Here is a 24,462-nt window from a genome sequence, read left to right as displayed (position 1 = left end):
GATTAGGTTAGATATCAACAGAAAGATCAGGATTTGAATTAACTCATTATCATGGGAGTATGTCGTGTCCAGTTCACACAAAAAGAAGGGAAATCATGTCTGCCCTGCTTCTGTGTTTGTCCTTGGAGGAGATCAGGCGCTGAAATAAAGTAGTAATGAAATAAAAGCAGTTCAGCAAACAGCAACTGCAAGTCAGTGGGGCCATACAGTATGAGCTCAGAAACGGGAAAGAGGGTGGCGGTGATATGAGTGGGCTCAGCCTCTTACTCAGTTGTTGACGTAAGTAAACAATTTGCACAAGCAATGTTGCCTCCCAGTACTGAGGGATTTGACAGCAGAGGATTGAACAACTTGTGTACATTGTCAGGACTGTCAGGACTCAGATAGATAGATATAATGGTGGAGGGAAGTAGAGGTCTTTTACTTCAGTACAACACTATAAAAATGTCTTGCAAAGTCTTGCATTACAGTTTTGTCTCAAGTACAAATATTATTTTGGGTTGTATATATTATATTACTGGACTATAATTGTAAGGAGAGCAGGATTGTAATGTTTTAGCAGGTGGGGCTGGTGATAATTCTAACTAATTTATACATAGGTAGTGTAATCAGATAAATGTAGTGGAGTAAATACATAAAGATAGATAGATAGATAGATAGATAGATAGATAGATAGATAGATAGATAGATAGATAGATAGATAGATAGATAGATAGATAGATAGATAGATAGGTCTTCAGACATCACCATATGAATTTTCTTCAGTTAGCTAAAAATAGCCACTCATACACATATATGCTGCACTGAACCCAGGTCAGTCATCTCATGTAACAACATCCTTACAACCAAGAAAAATCCATAACTGTGTGCTCAAAAGTGTCATCACTGCCACAAAATATCTTGAGGTACGTTCATGCAGCCCAAACATTACAGCGAGCATCTTCCACAAATGACACCCATGTGGCAGGGATTGGCCAGAGCGGCAGTTAATTATTATCTCACATTTCCCTGAAAAGAGAGCTTTTTATTGAAAAAAAAAGGGGGGTTGCGGGGGAAATAAATCTATACAATTAGTTATCGTCAGCCATGTTTTAACACATCCTCTACTTAATGGAGACCTGCGTTTTGGCTTCCCCTCATGAACTAAATTACTTAATTAACAGGGAAATTAGAGAAATCATGCCCACGCTCCAAATCAGCTTGGGACCGAACCAAGAAAGTAAACATTTTCAGCTGGAACACAACTCATCACACAGTACATCACCAGCCTACTGTTTGTCCATACATGTAGACCAGTGGGATTCATGTTCAGCTGTATAATATGTTGTAAATAATTGAATTGTGGAGACAGACTAATGCTCACTCTTCCTCTGGAAGCTGCATTTCACATTTTTAATTCTGAATCAGACAGCTGTTGTGTGAGCAATGATCTTTTTTCTGAAAGAGTGAAAAAAAACTGCTGCAAGTTCACCAAACCATTAACAGATTTATCTCCCTGGTTGATCTTGAAAACACGGGTTTTGGGGGGATAACTGCAGTGGGACTGAAAATGAATCCCAATGTGTAAAATTTCACACATCACCACTGCTTAATCTTAAAATCGGAGCTTTTTTAGATTTGTGACACTGGATAACGGAGGCAGAGCTAACTTTTCTTTCCCCATTGTATTTCTGTGCAACCAATGAGAGAGATCACCTTAAGGTGCTGTAATTCAAAACTGTTAACACATTAAATAATATGATCAACATAGGTGGATTAATAAAAGATGGTGGATTCATTTTTAAAAACGACATCCTGCTACCTATAGAATTGGTGATTGAGGAGATATCAACCTATCACTTCTTTTCCCACAAGGTCCAACTGCATTTGTTTGATTGAAAGGGGGTCAAAGAATGGGGCTCACCTCTGTCCACTGTCCGTTGGTCTGTACCATGAGTATGACACAGGGGTCTGACTTATTCAGCGTGTCTCGGTCCAGCAGAGCTTTGCAAGACACACGCAGCTCCACTTTGGAGACGCAGGTAGCTGGACCGCTGAGGCTGGTCGCAGGGGAGGTGGCCTCCTGAACGTCATTCATCCTGGCGCAGGGCAAGAGAAGCTGCCAACTGGTGAAGCAATGCGGTTGGTAAGGCTGTTGGTAGCTCCAAGGGATGGTAAAACGCAGGTTGGGTGGGTTGAGGGATCTCAGTCAAGACGTGGCACGCTCACAGGAGACGGGTTCTTTTGACTTGGTACAGATGTCACAAAAAAGAACAGAGATTCCTGTGTGAGTCCCAGGGGACCAAACAAAACCCAAGATGTTATTACTGCCTGTCAGAGCTATCCCCCCCTTGTGAGGCGTATCATCTCACCTTAGTAATGATGGGAGGCAGGACATGAAGGTGGTAGGGTTGGAAGGGTTGTGCTGTCAGGAGTCTAGATCAGATCCATGGACAGATTCATTTAACACAATTAAACCCGGAGCTTCCTCTTTTAAGTGCCCTTAATTCAAGATTAAACGCCATCCACAAAAATATATACAAAAACATAGACAAGACATTGTCATTTTGTGCATGCCACTAATTTTTTATCCTGTTTCAAGTACTAAACAGTTTACATGGAATGAAATTGTATTTTTTCTCTCCCCAACAATGGGTAAACAAGTGAAAGTGGGTGATAAAATCAGAAATCCTACAACAGACACATGGCTGAGTGTCTTTTTTGCCCAAAGGATAACATAAAACTATGAAAACGACTTTGATTTGTTTCAGCTCCAATGAGGCACTCGCCCTGCTGAAGTGTCCTTGAGCAAAGGGTTTCTGACGCCACTTAAGTGTTTTAAAGGGAATATAAACTGTGGATTTCTCTGCCGGTATCATTTACTCTGTGACACATTCTCAACAGAGAGCTGAACAAGTGCACGGCTCTGTTTGGCTTTCAGCACCAGGGACAGCGCCCGTGGTTCTGTTTACCAGCTGTGACTCTGGAAACCAGATGTTACCCCAAAAAAAGCATCAATCTGAACCTAAGCTCAAAAAAACCCTGGAAATACAATCCGATTCATAAAATACGAGCCAAGCAAAAGTTCTAATGTTTAAAAATAAAAAATAAAAAAAACCCTCTCGGTAAAGCAACACGTCCGCTCCTGAGAGAGAAAGGCTGCGGATTCAACCTAACAACTTACTGAAGGCGATACAAGAAACGCTCCTAAATGCTTTCTTTATAATTCATCACAATAAATGAAACACATCTGTAATCAAATCCAAACGCACAGTTAGCGATCAGGGTTTGCAAAACAAGGATCTAGCTTTCCTACTTACAACAAAGCAAAGCGTCGTACTAAAAAAAAAACCGAATAGTGCACTTTGATAACATCGTCTGTCACTGACTGCTCTTACTCACTTCCAATTAGATGATCTATAGCTGATCAAAGACAATAAACACACACACACACGCGCGCACACAAGCAAAACCGTAATGAATCCCCTCATCAAAAACAACTCAGTTTAAGAACTCACTTCCTACCTGCCGTTGTTCTTTACTCTTAAACACACTTGTTTAATCCTCTCCCATAACACACTGCCTTGAATGGTTTTTTTTCTTCCCTCAGCTGAAACTCATTGGTCAGACTGGTGAGGAGGGAGTAGGCTCGGCGCGCGAAAATGGGGAGTGGAGAGGAGTCCAGCTGCTGATGTAAGGATGGTTTTTTTTAACTGGGACTCGATTATTGAGAGTTCAATTCAAAAATCGAGCTGTGGAAATGCATTACAGATCCTTTTATTGATTATTATGAGATGAATGCGGGGGGGAGGTTATGTACATGCTGCTTCTTTTGTGTGTGTGTGTGTGTGTGATTTTGGCTGAAAGAATGGTGAACTTGTGATCCACGAGCAAATCAATGAAACGCATCTAAGGGTGAGGCATGCAATATCATACTCTTCCACACTTCTCTCCTTGCACCAGTAATCCTATGCAGGCTCAATAGAAGGGTTTTAATATATATTTAGACTTGATAATATCGATCAGATTTGTTCTCCAGCTACTCCAGCCTACTGTAATTATAGTGTCACACTGTTAACAATCCTCCATTAGCATTATGATCATGTTTACATACTGCATACATTACACAGTTCTGCATACAGTAGGTAAGCATCTCTCACCTCTGCTCAGATTAAGAGCAATTTCCTCCAATAAGGTCACAATCTCAAATAAAATGTTTGGGCTCCATCACACATGTGAACATAAGAGGTGGAATCAGATGCTTAGGTGATGATCCTCTCAGTACGATCCATAGTTTGTCAATTTGTACTCATAAAATAAGGGAATTACTGTCTAAATCACCTGCCTGGCTTTGTCTCACCTCAGTAATAAAAAAGCCAAGGACATTTCACAGCGAAACATGAACATAAAAGGACGGATCTTCCAGCAGCAGCACATCACAACCAGATCTCCATGTGGGAGCTCCAGACAGCTGAGGACCTGTGACTCTGCTCTCTTACCTTTATTAAATACACACACACACATACACCTATACTGTATGTGCACATACTTGAGTCTAATGTCACTCACATTAAAATGACCATGAACTGATTCGTCAGTGTAGATTATCAATCATTTGACAGCAATGTATGTTACATAATGTATTGTTTCTACACAGCATTTATGCTTGAACCTTTTCACAGTACACCCACAAATGTATTATTTTCATGAATGTATTTCCAGACATTGCATAACATTTATAGATTTTTAGATAGCACTGACAAAACAGCAGCTCTTTGGAGAGTTTCAGAAGCGAAGGCCACAGAAGACAAAGGAACGAAATTACTTTTTAATTTGGGTTCATCGAAATAAAATCAAAAAATGAAATAAAAGCTTAGGTTTGACTGTTTTAAAAGTACCTTGTGCGGCTTTCTGTTAGTTACTGTGCACTTTATGATAATAGAAATGTGTAGGCTTCAGCTGTTGCAACATTTTACACCTTTAAGGCTTTGAAATCTCAGATTCTGAAGTGTCCTTCACACACAAAAGACACTTTCATTATAGCTTTGCAGCATTACAACTTTGGCTTTGATTTCTAGAGGACATGGCTGATTCTTTGAGAGTTAACAAAATGATGTGTGCAGCAGACAGGCAGGTCAATCAAATAATTCCATCAGCATGAAAAATAAAACATTTTTGCTCTCTGCTTTTTTGATTATCTGCTCTGTTAAGCTGATAACTTTCACCCCAAACAAAGACCACACTTCTCTTACAGGTTGATATTATCAGTGACATTCTTTAAACATAAAGTTGCAAATTCATGCCTGTGCTTTTTTACATGGAAAACTTTCTGCTTGATGACATAGCCATCACCTAAAGTCAGTTCTCTCCTGCAGTTTTCACCCTGACTGCCCCTTCTTCCATGGGTATTCAGAGTCTGCTTTGGGGCACACACCTGAGCCCTCTTACGCCACAGCTCCAACCAAACAACGGCCATCTGCTGCTGCTGTGTCGGTTCAACACCTCACAGGACGTTCCCTGACTTTACACATGGATTATCTATTCAGACTCCCCCCGCTGCTTCTCCCCAGTCACATTCAGTGCTCGCCTTGGCGCTGCTGACCACATTGCGTGTACAATAACCCAAACATGGCCTGATGCACTCGCACTTTCAGTCAAGCTCGCCCCGGTGTGTTGGTGTAACATCATCCACAGTTTTCCACCAGCAGCTCCCTAGAGTAGAGGTATTTCTGGACATAGGTAGGTTTTTGGAAATCTTGAAAGGCATTATTGATTCTAAAGTCTTTCCTATTGCCGAAGGTAGCTGTAGCATCCCTGTTAATGGTAATCAATCACCGAGTTTGTGTTTCAGCAGGTTCGACTTTAAGTAACAGTTCATTGAATAGAAACATTATCTCCACGAGTCTCCTCTGTCATCATTATATTTGCCCTACTGACCTACAAATACTGTGGTCAGGTCCCTTTTAACATGATACAGGTAATACATCACAGGGTTTGAAGGTGACACTGCAGGAGTACACATGCAACCTCTGTTTCAGTAGTGTTCTTTGCTGCAAAAGGAGCAGCTGAGAGGTACAAGTGCATCAGTATACAAAATGAGCATTTATAGCACTCCACATTAGCAAATTTAGAGATCAGGTGAGCAACTGTGAAACACTAGTCATTCCCACTGTGCACAGAAGTGAGGAAATTAAACTCTGAACTGTAACCAAAGCAGGTATTTGGCATGAAAAATGTGTCTTTCAAAAGAGATGCAGTGGGTCTAGGGCTGCACTAATATTCTCATCAACATTTTTCTAGTTAACTGATTAATTGTTTAGTCTATGAGACATCAGAACACGAACAGTGAAAAATACCTGCCAAAATTTCCCAGAAATTCAAAATCCAAATGAGTTTCAACCAGCATTCACAATCAAATATCAAAAGCAAAAAAGGCAAGCAATAACCAGAGAATGTTTGGTGTTGCTTGATAAATAATCAATTAGCACATTTGTTGCAGATGAATTCTCTGGCAATAGGCTAATCAATTCATTAACTATTCGTTTCAACTCTGGGTCAGTCTTGTGTCATTGCCTTAAAATCCTCTCCTCATCCTGTTTCTGCAAAAGACATTTACATCCCATATTGCATTGAGTACTCTTTGTTATTGCTTTTATAAGCAGTTTATCATAGGACAAATCAAACTCACCTCGCTGGTGAATAAGTGAAATGTGGGGGTTGTTCACAGTGTCCAAATCTTGACTAATTTATTCTGCACTCAGTTACAGTTGCTTTAAACGCTGGAAACATATTTAGGTAATATAGAGTGGTTCTAAAAATCCATGGTGTCCTGTTACATGTGTTTTAAGTAAATAGATTATTTTGCAGTACCCTGTCTTAAGGACCATCAATCAGAGTTCCTATTTCATCCATATCAATCATCTCGGGTCCAAAATGACTTGACTGTCCACTCACCTCCATTAACTGAATAATTCATTTGCATTCAGACAGTGGGAACACAAAGAGGACACTAAAGGAGACACAGACAAGGACACTTAGCCTCACTCCAATCCTGAATTTTTTGTATAGGGTGACGTGATCCATTTCTGCGAGCGGACATTTTCCAATGGTAATGACTAATGAATTTGAAATAGGCAATCTCACTCAATAGGTGAGCTTCTCTGTTGTTTTGTTTATTAACTTTTTATTTATTCATTTCACCTTATCAGAACAACACAGCACACCCGACATGTGGAAACAGTTTAGAAAGGTCCAGAGTCTCTGTTGTCATAGCAATGTTTCATATTAACAGTCCGTTTTGGTTCATGTCTGGCAGCATATAACGTTCCGTATGAAAAATGTAATTCTACTTTGCCCCCCCCTCTAACCCCAACCCCTGCACCAGAGTGCAAAAATGTCCCACTGGGATGAATGTTTTTTTCTTGCTTTCCACCTCTCCTGACCTTCCTCTACCTCGAGGGCTGTCTCTGACTCCACTTCTACCTGTGCATTATCATGCTGTAGACAGCGTACAGGTCTTCTAGTATTATAATAGCCTGACGTGTTTAAGAGGCTCTGCCTGATTTAGACTCTTCAACTGGATTTTATTTCTGGTGACCTGTCTGTAAATAAATGGGAGTTAACTGGAGTTTAAAGTAACGTATCAGTTGATCTTGTACCAAATGCTTACTTTCTGACTAAATCAATCTGATTATAGACTTAGAAATTGTATGCCAACTGTCACTTATAAAAAAATACAGCTGTTAAAAAAATGTATTTACAGTTCCTCAGTTACAGTCAACAAACCCTACTCCTAAAGGCTTTTGTGTCTCAATTAATGGGCTATATTTTGTGCCTCTAGTGCCACCTACTGTTGTAATTCTCAGTCTAACAGACAGAATCCTAATTTCAGGTTTTAGTTCATAGCTACTACATTTCATACTGATGTCAGCTTATCAGTTAAATTTTAGTGACAAGGAATAAAATTGTTTTGTACTATAAACTGCTCAGATTTCACTGAGTAACTCTACAGTATGCAGTATATAGACCCTGTTCACAGACAGTCACAGTAATACCACCAGAAGGTGTAAATAATAAAATTGATGAGGGTTGAATATGGCTGGCATTATGCAGCTTAGTTACCTGAATATAGCAGAGCCACTGTTAGTTATTAGTAACACCTGTGCTTTTCCTACAACAGTCAAAAGGTCCACTGTGTAAAAGACCTGCTCAGATCTGATTTCTTTTGGAGCACAAACTTCTGCTCAAGTTATTTCTGCTGTTTATTCCCTGTTCCCAAAGCAATACTACAATTGAAATGAACTTTTATTGTAAATACTGTTCTGGCAGAACACATTTGATACCATCTATAAATCAGATCTTTCCTGTGGTGATATCTGTAAAAGTGACAAAATTGTGGAATGCATTTTCCCTAGCTTTGTCCGAGGTTATTCCATCAAGTCCCGTTATCAGACTAGCGCTACCACAAAAACCCAAAACAAGATCATAATCAAGACACTCATATTGATTTTTTTTAAACACTTTATTTTGCAAAGTTCCAAAGTGACTATTTTCACTTCTTCTTTTCCACGTCTTGCTCAGCAGCCTCTTTAGCTCTCTTGGCACGGATGCCAAAAAGACGAGCGTTGGCGCGGGCCATACGCAGGCTGGCGAAAGCCTTGAAGTTCTTCTCATCCTCAGAGATAACCCGGGCCTTCTCCTTCTTGTGTACCTGGACAAGAAAAAAATATATAAATTAAATTAAAAAAAAAAAAAATAGTAAAACACTCATCTCCTACCAAATGACATAATCCAGCCAATTGAACATACTGATATGCAACTAGAGGTCCAATTTATGCCCTAAATATTTTGGGAACAAGAATTTGTTTTCCAGTTTGATTTAAAAAGCAGTCATCAGATAAGGGGTTCAAATGTTTCATCAATGAAATACAGAGATTCCGGAGATTTGTCATCACCTGACTGCTATGATTCAAAACAGATCGTTACATTTCTGAACTGATGTCAAAATCGAGCTACATCATTGTCTACTGCTGCGCCATTTCAAAGACAAAACTCAAGCTAATTTTCCATCTGAAACTAATTTATTTCTAGCGATTCTCAGTGTAATCTATCTTAATACATTGTTGAATATGGGATGGGTTCTAGTGGAAGCTTAAAGGAAATGAAACTTACAGTTTTGATGGGCATGACTTGACCAGCGAGCTGAGTGGCCATCTTAAGTTCCTCCTCCTGAAAAGATTACAGATGGTTAATTGATTAAGGCAACAAAAAAAATCCATAATCACTTGGTAAGGCTTTCTATGAGGCAAACAAACACCTTTATATAATCAACATTTGGGTGTTGTGAAAAAAACTCAAATCAAAAGGCCAAGTCAGAAAATAGCAGAATAAGTTCAACCTCTGCGATCCACTTATAGACTGATTAGATGAAAGAGTAATATGAAATCTGTACAACAAATTTCTATGAGTAAGGGTGCACTGAGAAGGCACAGTGAGTAGTAATGTTTTATCAATAAGCTTGATAATCTTACAAAAACAACCCTCAAATTCATCACTACTCAGGTGAATTAGTTTTCAAGTTTGATTGAAATTGAAAAGTTCACCAGCGCGTTCCTGGTTTCATTAGGTAACCTCAAGTCCTCATGCAGTCTAATCAAAACTCCTGACACAAGCAATCTAATAAACTAATAAAATGGCATTTAGAATGCAAATTATGATCTTTCACTGAAGGTGTGCAGCTGTCAGAAGAGTTTAGCGTAATAAACAGGGTGCAGAGATTACAGAGGGACTGTAATCCCTGCAGTGCATTTAGAAAAGTTCAAATACAAAAAAGGTATGTATGTTAGGGGTAGATCTTTGAGCTCCCTCAAAGACAAATCTACATTTTGAGTCAGTATTTCTCTTAGTAATATAGGCCAAAAATCACACTGTAAAACGGTTAATTAACCAGCACAACTACAGTCTTTAGGCTTTACAGGTTTGATGTTAAATGTATGTAAAATCATAACGCTCCATGCCACATGAAAAAGAAACTTACAGTGCTGTCTCCCTTCTTGGGAGCGGAAGCCTTCCTGGGGAACAGGATGAGTTTGGAGCGGTACTCCTTCAGGCGCTGCACATTGGCCTGCAGAGATTCTGTGGATCGGTTGCGACGGCGAGAGTCCACAGAGATGCCAATGGTGCGGGCTGTCTTTTTGTGGATGCCAGCTGCCTGCAGGAGGAGCACAGATCATCAGTTAAACAAAAAAACTTCTGATTTGGATGTAGCGTCCAGTACGTAAGATACCATTGGTTTTCCATTTTGAGTAAGCAGTCATCAGATAAAAGGTTCAAAGTATTCATCAAGAAAATACAGAGATTCCGGAGATTTGTCATCATCTGACTGCTGCGACACAAAGACACAAAATGGTTTTTATCATTCTTAACACCACTGAGGACATGCCAGTACAGCTACTTCATGCGCTATTATTTTTAACATGGCACAGGGCTCCACTTCAAACTGCAATATTGAAGATCTGTTTTCTTGCACACTGGCCAACAATGAGCGGATGTGCACATTTAAGATATGAGCCAACCCTGACTTGCTAAAGTCTTATGTTCTGGTTTATTAACATAATGGCATTCATAAGACCAAACTTATTTACATATCTTGATACATATTAATGACAAATGCACTTAATTACATGCCATTAATAATGATTCAATCAAATAAACTTGGACACAGTGCTCTCCACACCCTCAGTCTCTTCCCCTGGGAATATCTTGTGCCCATTTTAAAAGTAAGGGTGCTCCAATCAGGGTTTGAGGCTAATCGCCGATCACTAGATCACACTATCAGCCAATACCGATTACAGAGTCTATTTGAAGCCTTATTTAACTGTTAACACTGTATATTAAGTATTGAAATTCATTATTAAATTGTGAATTGACAACTTTATTGGCAGGGGAGGTATAGTGTATTTCTATAGGTAATTTATTATTTCACTACCATATTTTGGCGTTTACTCAATATATTGTGTACTTGCTTCCCCTACCCCCTTCTCCTTTCCACCACACACACACTTATCCCTAATGTATCATTCAGGCAGTATGTGTCTGCTCTGTTGACTTTCGGGGTCAGCATTATGTTTTAAAGTCACGGAAGAAACAACTCTCATTTTGAATTTCCTCACCCACAATTCCATTTTCAGCAACTCTGTGTGTGGAGGAGGCTTGTTAAAGATATCACCTATCGAAAACAAAACTGTTGATTTACCAGCTCCATGCTTGCATAATATTCACCGTGTCCACCAGATAACAAGTCTCCCTGAAAAATGCTGAAGAGTCCCTGACCATTAATATACCGGACGGCCCACCCAGATAAACCTATGTATCAAAGACCGAATATAACTTTCCTATAGAATAAAATAAATGTTTCAGCTGATCAGCTCGTCTGATTGGCATTAATAGAGTCCGCCAATCAAACTAATAACATTTACAGATCAGGCACCCTTATGGCTGACATTTTAGAGGAAATTGTAGTGTTTACTCACACACAATTCGGCCGATGTGGAAGATCAAACTTGGATGCGACTTGTGTCTCTACTACATACGAGGATGCGTTTCCCCATTACAACTTCAATAGCTTATTCTTATTCATAGAGATGAGGTCTGCCAGAAAAGCAATTAGTAATAAATAAATAAATAAATATATATATATATATATATATATATATATATATATATATATATATATATATAAATAAATGTAAGATATACACGGTCAAATCACCACTCCCGTTTGATCCTACTTCTTGTAAAGGGAAAAAAAAATTTAAAAAAAACTCCACATGTTCTGGGGTGATGCACATCAACAGTCATTTAGCCTTCCTCCCACAGCAGGCAAATACATGGGAAGAGCGGCAAGGTACACTTTGGCAAGAACATCTTGTCTTTGGGCAGTACTTTGTGTTCTTCTACAGCTATTGAGTTTTTTGTTCAGTGGGATGCATGATTCATCACAAAAAAGCCTGAGCCTGTTTTGTTGCACAGTAGTTGTCAATAGCACTTCTGAGATGGAGGTCACCTTGATAAATGCTAGGTTTTTTTGGGTCTTGGTCATACTGACATACAAATAAGTTCCTATAAAACTAATCAGTTGGTTTTACTGCTTTTTCCTCTTTTACTGGCAATGTTTAATTCTTTGACAGTTTTTTTTTTTTAAACGCTGCCCAGTTTTTGGACACACTAAAGTGAGTGTGACATTGCTGATTAGTTATTCCTTCAAATAAAACAAATCTATTTGCAGACAACTTGAAATTACCTTGAGTTCCTCCAGGGTGAAGCCACGTCCGGCACGAACCTTGGTGTGGTACCTGATAGTGGGACACCGGACTTGTGGCCTTAAAGGTCCAGCAACTGGGCGAGGAGCAATGAGACGGGCCTTAGCCTGGCGAGCCTTTCGCCTGAAGAAAGAGGTATCTTAGTTAAACAATAATAACCAGAGCTTCTGTTCAATCCCAGGAACTACAAAAGCATCTCAACCTTGGTGTAAGCGTTGAAATACTGCACCCGCACTGCAAGTTCATGTAAAAAAAAATTAATGTGCAGGCACATTAAAGCAGGACTACATTTTATGTGAAAGCTGTAAAACAACAGTGGGAAACCTAATGTGTTCCCAGTCAAATACTGATTGCTTGGAGTTAAACTTTTAGAGAGCCCACAGCATCAGCTAAAGAACATGGGAACATTAACTGGTCCAACTCACATATCGACTACTTAGTCAGTCATACTGGTTTGTATGACTGTGTCCATGCACACAAAATGTTGATCCAGATGACGTTAAATCATAAATCTCTCTTCTTTTAGCACAGTACATTTCTTTCCATAACACATTATTAAAAGTAACATAGTATAAAAACGTAAATCACCATTGCGAGCCTAACAGATTTCTGTCTTTGACCAATGATTTAACAGTATACTATCTTAACAAGAGCTCAAAACTAAACTGCAACTAAATGAGTCTCTAGTACTCATTCATGATGCGTGGAAGACGTGTTAGCTCGAAGTTAGCATCTCCCTGCTGCACAAGGCGGTTCTCACCTGCGGATCTTCCTGGCTGGCTGGTTGAACCAGGTGCGCACTCTTTTCTGCCAGTCTTTGTGGAAGTGAGGGTTCAGGATCATTCCATTCCGGCTGGGGGCCATGGCTGCCTACTTTCCCTGCAACACAGCAGAGCACACGGTGATGAGCACGGCTGTCATGCCGGTACACAGTCTGTCCTCACGGAGCTACGTGTGTGTGTGTGTGATGCTAAGCTAGCAGGTTAACCAGGCTATTGGTTGCTCTGACAACACGACTCTTAAGTCACGGCTACACGTTGCCATAACTACTAGCGTTTGCCATTTCGGTATTTATTGCGGACGTCCATTTTTGTTTTGAATGACATTATTTAATTATGAAGCAGTAAAAGTTGGCCTGTAACGGCAATGCTAACAGACAGAAGCAGCACTTGACCGGGGATCACTACTGAAACAGAGGCTGTTTATCAATATAACGAGGAAATCTGTGACAATAATCACCTTATTACAAAGGTGACAAAACACACTATTTCGGGTTGTGCGTGAAATTGATAAATACCAACAAAATACCAAGGATTAAGGTAGATTCTTTCTAAATGTGTAGAGTAAAAATTCTCATACCTACGAGGGAGGAAAATGGCCGAAAGGAAAAAGGAAGTTGTAAAGCGGTGGATTGTGGGATATGTGTGTGAACCAGCCAATGGCCGAGCAGATGTAACCAAAGAGTATATAACGGATGGTTATCCCTACCAGAACAAGCTGATGAAACGTAAAAATGAACAAATATTTTTCTGATTATTTAACGTAAGAATATGCAATATATTATTTAATGACTGTGATACAATATATATTACAAAAATACATATAATCACGCGATTTGTTGTCTTTTAAAAGAAGTCTGTCTGGTCCACCATAAAGTAAAGTACTAAACATTGACGTGATTTCTTCGTTTCCGAACAGGGGCGTTAGTATTTTATACAGTTCATGGCACAAAACGGAAAACAACGATTTTGTTTGTGTCTTTCCAAAAAAGATAATGTATGCTCAAACATGAAATCACGCAGAGGGAACAATTTCATTTGAGCAAAACCGGAAGTATGAGTGGGTTTATCACACTATATTCATCTTTGTTATGATACAGGGTATTTGCTTATGTTTATGTTATCATATTACTATGAATTTTCTAACAATATTTTTTTCTATAATTCTGAAAATAATTATATCACAGCAGTTAATGGAGCTGTGTTCAGGTTTGGAAATCGATTAGTGTTGTGAAACAGAAATGGGATTGCCAATAAGTGTGGAGATTTATTAATCCATTGATCTATGCCCGTCTGTTTTTGTCACCATAGATTGGACCAGGGTAGTTGAGTTTAGATTAAGTTCATTGTGATTGTTTAAAACAGATATCATTTAAGTTTACAAAGTTTTAGCAGTCTGTGTTCATGTTGCTTCACTTACATTTTATTTTGAAAACTGATGTTTTTTTCCAGCTATTTCTTGATGTCATCACAAGTTTGATACTGGACGTTTTGTAAATTACATTTAGAGGTGAACTTTTTGCACTGGCCACTAGATGTAGGCCTAGCACTAGTCAAATAGACTACATCTTAGATTGCCTAATAAGTTTATACTGACAGTCTACAGGCTTTAACTGTTTATCTTTATGTGTTAAATATGAGTCTTGAAAGGCTGTTAAAAACTATATATGTGTGTGATGTGTCTTGTGTACTAACAGGGTTGGGAGGGTTACTTTAAAAATGTATTCCCAGTACATGTTTAAAAAATGTAGTCAGTAACTACTCCAAGTATCACAATATTAAAGTAATGTAACTTTCCGTTATTTCTGGATTACCTCAACACCGAGAAAAGAAATATTGATAAGAAGTATTGATGCAAGTGTATTCTATAAGACAACTGAACAATGTAAAAAGAAAATGGAAACCTGTGTCCTCTGATCCGTTTATTTTTAAATAAAAACAGATAATAATATAATATTTTAAAACTGTAATCTTGCTAAATAAACCCCATTTTTACTAAATATAACTAATTTGATTCCATCTTTTTTTTCTGTAACTGTGTTAGATTACTTTTTTTTGGTATCCTGATTACGTAACTCAGTTACATGTAATCTGTAACTCTCCAAGCCTGTGTATCACTGTGTGAGCTCAAAAAATAAACAAACTGTCACATAACAACTGCAGCAGATCATGAATCGGGGGCCCCAAGCCTAGGTCTGTTAGAAGTGACAGCATCTCCAGTTGGAGAGTGAAAGATTACAGTCAACAACAGAGATAACCTGATTCTCTATTAATTTATATTAAATGTTATTGTAAAGGTGGTGGTTTTCGGGGAGGAGCAGGGGCCACTTACAAGTCTGTGCCCAGGGGCCAATTGTCACATAATCCATCAGTAAATTAACATCATTAAAAATTTATGAACATTAGTGTCCTCATTTGAAAGCAAAGTTTGCGTATCCATGTGCTGCAGGCACAGAGGACAGTGGAAGCAACCTTGTTCTATGAATTAACATAATAAACATATTCATCCATATTCTTTGGTTAGATTTATAATCACATGCTATAAAACTCACCTCTGCTATATGTAAGAATCTAAATATGTGTGCATAAATCAGACCAGGACAGCACTGACCTGGGGAAGGATTTTTTCATTTTGTGCTTCATGTACAACTTTATCCTGAAGCTTTACATTTTGATTTCAGAGAGACACTTGAAAAATCTCATAAAGAACCAAATTAACTTTAATGTTAAAAATTAATATGTGTTTTAGGCTATAACTATTGATTGCTTGTGCCTGTCTGTGACATGTCTTCCTGTTATTAAACAGCCTACAGATTAGATAAAAAACATTAATTATACGGTGTCATCAGAGACCTTAATAATAAGACTGGTGCTTTGCAGGACATTACTGTAAGTACCACTGTTTTTTCATTGAAGACAGTGGGAATTTAATGATACTGCACACAGCACTATATGTGGTAACATGTATTACAGGTGGCTGCGTGGTGGTTCAGGTGTTTAGATTGATGGAAATGATTGAGCAAGCCTGTCCACAAGCCATCCATGAGTGCCTGGACAAGTTATCAAGCACCAGCCACATTAGGAACTTATTTCTTACTAATTCATGTCTAAGCATGTGAATAAAGTTGTTTTTCTGTGTGCACTTTTATTCCTGTCTGAACTTGTTTGCATGGCCCTGAGTTAGTGTCCTCTTTCAACACAATAAAAGACAATGAAGACATTCAAAAAGATAATTATATGTCCAAATTAAATTAAACCGTTTTCATAAATTACTGTGCCACAGACAAACAAGGATAAGAGACAGCTTCTGCTTTATCTTCGATATTACTGATTGATAAGTGGATTACTTGATAGAACTCCATAGAAGAGAATTCAAGTCAAATTTTATTTACTTCTCTAGAGCCTAATAAGGAACAAACTGGTGCCATCGTCTGATTAATATATCAGAGAAATATGAAACAAATAGTTGTTAGATGCAAACAGCACACACTGTGAAACATAAGAATAACTACTTATTTAAGAGCATCATTTTTAGAGTGTAGGGAGAGCAAGTGTAAAAAGATATCGGTATGGAGAAATATGCAGCTTTTGAATGGGAGATTTGGAAGGTGCACAAACAGGTCAGCACAGTACAGATTATTGAAGTCAATGTAAGAAGATTCGGATACAAAATGAATTTAAAATAACTTTTATTATACAATTATCTAATAGGAATGTTGAATGAGAATGAAGCAGAGGTGAATATTTTACTCTCAGTGACTTTAACAACCTCTGACAATATCCCAGTTTGTCAGTTTGTAGCCAGTAAAACCAATTAATAAGACTCTTTTCTATTATCAGCCTGAGAGTGCAGTTTTTTGGTCACTCACTGATTCTAAAACCACTGCTTCATTAATCATTGATCAACTAGCTTCTGCAATCTCGGCCTATCTTCACCTGAGGGCAAAGGTCAAGGTGTGTGGAACTATAATAGGCAAAAAGAAGCAGCATGTTCAGTCAGCACATGCACAGCGGCATATGAATATGTCTATGGTCTACCACACATCATAAATTGTGCATGAGTCCTTATTAGTTGCTAAACCATCACAACACACTCCTGAATGTTTGCCAAAAAAGCACAGGGGGAGTCAACTCAAACTCAAATTTTATTAAATGAATGTTACACAGCACTTACAATCACTTTCCAGCCTTTTAACACATTTGTGTAGATTTTAAAAAGGTGCAAAACACCAGATAAAGCACAATAATACAGACAGATCTTGAGATTAAGAACCCTTTAGGCTGGCTAGTAGTTAAATAAATCCTAACCTTAAGTAAGTATACCTAAGTATAAGAAGTTAGTGAGGATTTAAAATTATTCTGATAGCACAATTCCAGTATCAAAATAAATACCACAGATAAGGAAGAGTGTCACACAAGATGTTAGTAACCGTGTCTACTAATCTTTGATTGCAATTACATTATAAAACAGCACAGTGAGTTGATGGATTTATTCTTCAAGTGACTTAATAAATGTATCATACGCAGGCTGATCCATGAGGCCACCAAGTTCTTCAGGCTTTTCAATCGTCATCTTGATTAGCCACCCTGAAAAATAAGAGTTGATATTTTCTCTTGAACAGCTTGTGAAGATTATTTTGGTGTGGTGACTTGTCATCTGCCTTGGCAACAAATCTACTGGGAGAAATTCCTGGAAATGACAACAACAAATGGAAACTGGAAAAGAACAAGAGTGAAGAATGACGCTTACCCTCTCCATAGCAGGCTTTATTCACAAGTCCAGGATTCTCTGCCAGCTCTGTGTTGATTTCAGTCACTTCCCCTGTCAGTGGTGAGTATAGCTCACTGGCAGCCTTTACGCTTTCCAAGGCACCAAACTCCTCTACAACACACACACACACACACAGTGACAGATGTCACACTGCTGGACTCAATTTTACATATATATATTTGTTTAAATGTGCAGTGTGTTCCAGGCTCTCACCCATTTGTTCAAGTCTTTGGCCAACTTCAGGGAGTCCACAGTATACCACATCACCTAATGCTTCCTAAAATGACGGAACAAACTGCATGAATATAACCTACATAGACTATTATAGTAAAGTGAGTAAAAGTAATAATAATATCTTAAGTGTAATTCTGTATTTTCAAAAATAATTTTAGAATCAAACCCATGGCCACTGCAGCAAGGACTCAGCCTTGGTATGTGGAGGGCCAGCTCTTCTAGCTGAGCTACCAGGCACCCACAATTCAGAATTTTAAAGAACAAGGCTGGCTGTACTCTATATTTGGTACTGTCAAACAAATCCCACGAAAAGAACAAAACCAACTATGCAGCTGTCCGTGGCTCTCAACCCCAAGCCCATTCGTTCCTACTGAAGATGGTAATCTTTAAAAACGGGTCATAAATATACATAATATTTTCTCTTCTCTTTCTTCCAAGAAATAATATTATTTAGACTACTAAAATACTACTCAAACAGGAGTAAATAATACATTTGCTGGGGACTATTTTAAGGGATGGATTAATAGACATTTGCACAGCAGCAGGATAGTGTATGTGTGATTGATTAAAATAAACAACAGTGCCAATGCTGTGAAGGAACTTGTTAGCCAGAGCAACAGTGTGAGATCGATGGCACAGAGGAATATGATATTTCTGGCTTCAGCTCCACAGAGAATACTTGTTAGTATCATACATTCATTGTTGGTTTTGGTATTTTTCATGGAATTTGTAGCAATTAGAGAAATACAGAATTTGACCAGACTACGTGACACAATCACATTCATTCACAAATCACTTTACTTTTATACTGTTACAGTACAGTACTATAGATTATGTCAGTATGGTATGTTAAATTAATATACAGTGCAACTAATCGCTATCAGCCTGATCAATACTTTGGAAGCAGAGGCATGTAAAACTTTCTCCTGCCCATTCATACACAATAAACTGGAACAGTTGAACAGTGACGAATGAAGACGTTGCATTTATCTTGAAATAAGAGTGTTTATATTGGCAGTGACTGGATACATTGTCCTAGGGCATCAGAAATGAGTGTACTATTAAGAACTTAAGTTCCTTTATTACCTATATATTTTGGGCTACTTTACAATGCAGGTAAAACTGACCATTTAGATGTAATATGCATTATAGGAGATTGTGTCCATATACAGTATCAACTGGCTTGAGTTATAAGTTGTCTGTTACCCGTCGGTTTGCTAAATATTCATGCAACTAAACTAAATGAAACTCAAATGTGGTGGCTATCACAATGTCTTTCACTGAGTGATACAAAGTGAGAAAGCAAGATAGTCTCCATTTCTACTTTCACAGCATGTAGGGAAGTTAGCTAAGGCCTGGACCTCAAATGAATGAATATGGAAATGTTTGTGTGTATTTTCACCTGTAGGAAGTGTGCTTTGATTAATCCTACACATATTTACCTAAACCACTGTGCCTGTGCACAGCATGTCTCATTTATTGCTCCTAAAAAAACACTTATAGTCTTTACTGGAGGAAACTGCCTTATGTATACATACATAAAAACAAAAAAATTGCAGATAAAATAAACGTATTAGGGGAAATAATGGACCAGCACACAGGCGGCAGCAGCAGTAGAAAAAGCCCTGTGTCTTGGAGCTCTGTTGAACTGTTTCCAGCATAAATGCAGTATGTGTGAAGTCCTAAAGCAATGCACGATTTGCCTTTTGGCTTCTTACTGAAACCTTAAACTGTCAAATCATTTGAACATACAAAATAAGCCGCTTTAGACTCAAGCTTTTTATAGAAAGCAGAGGAACATTGACTTCATCCTTAAATGTTCTTATAATTTAAAAACCTTCTTTTCCAAGATGCCGTGCATACACATGGTCAGAGGTTTGCTCAAAGTTCAAATTCCCAAGTACAATATGAGTGCAAATTGATAAAGCCCACACTTTGCTCAGAAATAATCACATCCACAGTTTATGAGGATTTCCTTTTGAATACAGGGGTGATATAAGAGGTTAATGAATATAAACAGAGGCAATAAAAACACTGCAAAGGGGATGTGTCAGTCAGATAATCTGAACCACTGAGAATGTAAGAGACGTGAGCAGCTAACCCAGACAATAATGCTTTACAATGCAAATCATTTCTGTCAACTTAGAAAACAAGCAACAGCCAACTCAGTAGACAGAGTTTCTCCTCCATGTTGTCACATCACTATATTGCCTCACATTCAACAACAATCCTAGAGGTAGCACTTTTGACCGGTCAGCAGCAGAGATAAAATCCTTTTGATCCTTTGAAATACTTTTGATTTCAGCAGCTGTGTGGCAAACCTGTCACTGCTTAACATATAAAAACAGCAGCATTCAAGTCAAAGAGAAAACTTTGAACGTCTATAGGTAAAGCAAGCGCATACCCTTGAGATTTTCTGCACACCACTGCAGTTTGGGTAGTTATCAATTGTCTCAAACAATAGTCATAAAACAGTAAATTAGTTTGTTACAGTACAGTTGCTGCAGGTGAGGACAAAGTGCAGTGCTGAACTGCACATTGCAGATATTAGCATATCACTATTTTTAGCCAGCCATCAGTGAACCTCTGAACAAAGTGTGTTTTAAATCAATGATTAGTTAAAAAAAAAAAAAAAAAAAAAAAAAAAAAGAGAGAGGCCCAACAACCTACCTGAGCATAATTGCTGATACCGACTGTGCCAATTCCACCTTCCACTTGCACCCACTCATGCTTATCTGTGAACTTTAGTGCTGCAGAGAGAACAAAAGAGTACGTTAGTTTGGAACAGATGAATCAGTATGAACCCTGATAGAAGACTGCTATGATGAGTATATAGAGTGAAGCCCACCAGTGGACACCTAACTGTACTATGGACTAAATCTGAACAGTAGTTTGTAATGCCACACCATGCCTCCAGAAATAAAATATCAGTAATTTACTGGTTGCAATGGGACATCCTCAAAAACAGACATGTCAGAACCTCTGAGTCAGATCTGCAATTAAAACAACAAGCATTAGAGCCTTTTGAGTCCAAGCTCATGCTGTCATCTTTACAATTCCCTGAGGGAAGAACCACAATGCCTTAACAATTCCCAGTGTTGGCATCAGACCATGCAGAAAAATACAGGTTTGAACCAGATTGTGAACTGTGGGAGATGCTGATGCATGGCAGGAGAGAGCAGAGTCAGTCCTGAGAGCTGAATATTCCTGCTGTTAAAAAGGGCTGTTTTTTTTTCCAACATTAAACAAGGTGAGATAGTCTTGAAAAGCTTCAGCATTTCACATGGTTGTGTCTATGAGGAGGGAATAATAAAGGGAAGCCACAACAATGAGAAAATAATCAAAATGTTGACATTTGTAGACCACATAAACATGAATTTCAACGCTCCACACCGATTTGTAGCACATAGACAGGGTCACAGCTGATTTTTGTGTAATAACTAACTATTTGGTGCACGAGACATGGGTAATTTGTTGTTCACGGTCATTCATTAACGTCACAATTTGGAGCTCGTGGGTTTTCCAATGAGATCAAATAAGGGGAGAAATAAAAGCCGTTTTGTACACTTTAGCCAATATTACTTGTGGTTGCTGTCTTCCTAAAGTTTTCGTACTTAAGTCAGCCACCTCCAAGTTAAACTTTTAGCTGTCCTTCCTGTCGCACTCCTCTGCTCCGCTGTGGGAAAGTGACACAAAACTGCGTGAGTTTTTTTTCCTCTCTTTCGCCCATTGCACACAGACAGGAATGTGTGAGCAAGCCCGCATGAGGTCTTGTTGTTATTGGGTTTTTTGTTTTTGTTTTCTTTATTACCTGTGGACAGGGCCGAGGTCGTGTTCAGTGCCCGCAGAGAGCCGCTCCTCCACAGCAGCCGAGTCGCTGAAAGCTGCGCTGCTGACGAGAGCTGAGGCAGTCTGGGGGAAAAGTTTGCAGAGAGGCACCGCAGCGCCGCGCTCATCGCCATCTTCACTCCGTGTGTGTCGACTCTTTAATCGAGTGCACATTACACTTGACCGCGGGGGCGCGCACCATCCCACTGTTCGCGGGCTCGCGCCGGGGGGTGGGGGGGGGGGGGAATGCGTGTGGGAGGAGGGTCAGTTCAAGTGTGCGGTGGTTTCTGAAAGCTGCTGTAGAAAATACTTACAAACTTTTAACTTTGTTTATCCTAATTAATAATGTTAAAAATACTCTACAAGTCCAAATTTGTCTTTACAACAAAATGTGCTTAAAGTATCAAAAGTAAAATGATTTTTAACGCTGTATTTTTAGACTTTATTATTTTCATTTATTATAGATTTTATATTATTGGAATATTATTAATGATGCATTAACATGTAGGGGGCATGCTTATGTCGTTGCTGGTCCAGCTAATTTGAGGTATTTTATATACTGTTTGGTACTTTATTCTGCGACAACAAATCAGTTTATAAGATCATTTATGTTTTGCATGTAAAGTCCAAATGTGTAAATCATCCAGTAACTGTAGCAGTCGGATAAATGTAGGGGAGTGTTAGCAGGGGTGCGTGCGTACTCGAAAATAATTACAGAGGAATACAAACACAGTAGGAACTTTATTGCCACACGCTCATTGACATTCACACGCACATAGGTGAACACCCAGCACATCTCATTGGCTGTTATCACTGTTCATCATTCAGTCCCTGAATTAAGTTTGCCTTTGTGACAAAACAAATGTATTTCCTCAAATTGAGAGCACACTTTTCATATATGTTAACAGGGAGTGAAAAGTGCAACAATGTAATTAGATGGAGAAAATTAGAATACTCCTACTGCAATTGAATACATTTATAAACAAAAGGTTATAAGAACAATATATATGACAGGTATATTTTTTGTCTGTGTGTCTGTACTGAACTGTTCACACACATAAAAAGTATCCAGGTCACATTTTGCCACAGTATCATTGTAGTAGCAAATATTATATGTACACGGCACAGATCTCATCAGGAAACATTTTTAAAACTATTCAAACTGGTTTTATAATCTTATTTAACAATGTGTGTATTTAGCTAAAGCAGTGCTTAGCAGTACTTTTATATTAACATTGGAAAAAATTTAAAATGGTTACTCAAAATGACAAAGCCACGGAGGATTATAACCTTTTTTTGCTCAGCTCATCTATTTAGTCTGGGACCCTTACTCTATAGGAGCTCATGAAATGAATGTGTGCTCATTTACATTTTGGTCCTCTTCCTCTGATTGCAACCGTGGCGCCTTTTCCTCCAGTCATAACGCCAGAAACTAAAGCGCTGTTTTTTTAGTACAATTCAGAGGTAATATACTTTGAATAAAAAACCTTTTCTTTCTACTTCCTGCAACTTCTTGAAAGCCTCTGTGCTACTCAGGGACAGCCTTACAAGGACATCTGGCACATCAATGCAGGTGAGGATTATGGCTTAAAGCTGGTGGCTCTGATACTGTAAAATGAGATCTGATTACACACTGAGCTTCCATGAAAGAGCCATGGTGGATATCACTTGATGCTGCAAAAGGAGGCATAGACATGAAAAAACAAGTCTTCCTTCAAAATCTCTAACGCCTTGAGGACCTGAAGACTGCTGTGGTGGCCTGCAGCCTCATAGCCAAAGAGATCATCAGCTACCAAGCTATGAGCTTTGCAGCAGACACCCTGTCTGCATCTGCAGGAGGAGCCAGCATAAATCAGGGTGGAGGTCTTCTCTGCAGAGATTGTTACAGAGCCACCAACAGCAAGAGCTCTATAAACTGGCCAGGTGGATGAAGACTTCGATGTACAAATACAAAGGCAGCATCTGGAGCTTGCCATATATTTAGTTATGACATTGTTTATTTCTGTACTGTAAAACATTTCCTGTGTAACATAATTAATAGATGTGTGGACATTTTAAAAAGTGCTTTAAACAGCTGATCCTCTACAACTGCACTGGGAGCCAATGAAGTGATAGAAGTACTGTAGTAATATTATAATATTAATATACTGCAGGAGGTGTTGTTACAGCCTTATCCATTATTTCTAACTTTTGTCCAGTTTGCTCGTGTGTTTTGTGTGGCTGTTTGTGTGAGTGTGTGCTCTCGGAGCCTGTAAAGTAAGATCATTGAGATCTCCATCTTATTGATTAGACTGTCAGACTCCTTTTCTCCTGTTTTTGCTTTATCCCAGGGACCAAGGTTTAGTGGATGTTTGTTTCACCTCCATTAGTAAGCACTTTTTGGGGAGATCACAATTAATGTTCTGATTTGGGTTTGGCGGCCAGGTTAGGAAACACCTTTTAAGTTACTCTTTTAATGAATCACAATAACAAAAGTAATTGTATTGTAATAACCACCACATAAACTACTGCATGCCTCTTGGTGATATCTAATCTGTCTGTAGTGGAGTTA

The 24,462-nt window shown here is 38.6% G+C and overlaps 3 protein-coding genes and 2 non-coding genes across 9 annotated transcripts in view; all 5 read right to left on the bottom strand.

The window, feature by feature from the left end:
- The window catches only part of cpne7 (copine VII), a 32,078-nt gene extending 28,463 nt beyond the window's left edge, over window positions 1–3,615 (bottom strand). The window contains exons 1-3 of one of the 5 annotated variants that reach the window (XM_051380155.1): window positions 3,505–3,615; window positions 2,352–2,415; window positions 1,904–2,262 (exon numbers count right to left, since the gene is read on the bottom strand). In XM_051380155.1, the coding sequence (XP_051236115.1) occupies window positions 1,904–2,077 (174 nt within the window). In that variant the 5' untranslated portion in view covers window positions 2,078–2,262; window positions 2,352–2,415; window positions 3,505–3,615. Of the gene's footprint in view, window positions 1–1,903; window positions 2,263–2,351; window positions 2,416–3,497 lie in introns of all 5 variants that reach the window. The other 4 variants (XM_051380154.1, XM_051380156.1, XM_051380157.1 and 1 more) reach the window with 4 other exon arrangements.
- A 4,866-nt stretch (window positions 3,616–8,481) lies between these two features.
- rpl13 (ribosomal protein L13) lies at window positions 8,482–13,762 on the bottom strand. Its single transcript, XM_051379814.1, has 6 exons — window positions 13,659–13,762; window positions 13,060–13,178; window positions 12,281–12,422; window positions 10,016–10,189; window positions 9,151–9,207; window positions 8,482–8,689 (listed from the first exon to the last, which is right to left on the bottom strand). Exons 2-6 carry the CDS (start codon window positions 13,161–13,163, stop codon window positions 8,531–8,533), a joined length of 636 nt encoding a protein of 211 aa, XP_051235774.1. The 5' UTR covers window positions 13,164–13,178; window positions 13,659–13,762; the 3' UTR covers window positions 8,482–8,530.
- Window positions 8,852–8,932, bottom strand: LOC127352334 (small nucleolar RNA MBII-202). Its single transcript, XR_007881077.1, has one exon. It is a non-coding gene; the product is annotated as a small nucleolar RNA MBII-202 (small nucleolar RNA).
- LOC127352335 (small nucleolar RNA MBII-202) lies at window positions 10,279–10,355 on the bottom strand. The gene has a single exon (XR_007881078.1). It is a non-coding gene; the product is annotated as a small nucleolar RNA MBII-202 (small nucleolar RNA).
- Window positions 13,763–17,205: 3,443 nt separating the features above from the next.
- On the bottom strand, window positions 17,206–22,077 carry gcshb (glycine cleavage system protein H (aminomethyl carrier), b). The gene is made up of 5 exons (XM_051380112.1): window positions 21,895–22,077; window positions 20,754–20,833; window positions 18,063–18,126; window positions 17,829–17,960; window positions 17,206–17,665 (listed from the first exon to the last, which is right to left on the bottom strand). The coding sequence occupies exons 1-5, from the start codon at window positions 22,043–22,045 to the stop codon at window positions 17,568–17,570; spliced, it is 525 nt and encodes a 174-aa protein (XP_051236072.1). The 5' UTR covers window positions 22,046–22,077; the 3' UTR covers window positions 17,206–17,567.
- Between the last annotated feature and the right edge of the window lie 2,385 nt (window positions 22,078–24,462).

This window comes from Dicentrarchus labrax, unplaced genomic scaffold (assembly GCF_905237075.1).
Source record: "Dicentrarchus labrax unplaced genomic scaffold, dlabrax2021, whole genome shotgun sequence".
NCBI lineage: Eukaryota > Metazoa > Chordata > Actinopteri > Moronidae > Dicentrarchus > Dicentrarchus labrax.
This window is presented reverse-complemented; position numbering and strand designations above follow the sequence as displayed.

Coding starts and splice junctions, on each gene's coding strand:
- rpl13 (XM_051379814.1), bottom strand. CDS start 13,163: ATGGCCCCCAGCCGGAATGGAATGATCCTGAACCCTCACTTCCACAAA. Junction 12,423..13,059: donor CCAGCCAGGAAGATCCGCAG/GTGAGAACCGCC, acceptor CTCTTTCTTCAG/GCGAAAGGCTCGCCAGGCTA. Junction 9,208..10,015: donor CCAAGAAGGGAGACAGCACT/GTAAGTTTCTTT, acceptor TAATCTTTTCAG/GAGGAGGAACTTAAGATGGC.
- gcshb (XM_051380112.1), bottom strand. CDS start 22,045: ATGGCGATGAGCGCGGCGCTGCGGTGCCTCTCTGCAAACTTTTCCCCC. Junction 17,961..18,062: donor CCAAAGACTTGAACAAATGG/GTGAGAGCCTGG, acceptor TGTGTGTTGTAG/AGGAGTTTGGTGCCTTGGAA. Junction 17,666..17,828: donor TAAAGCCTGCTATGGAGAGG/GTAAGCGTCATT, acceptor CTTATTTTTCAG/GGTGGCTAATCAAGATGACG.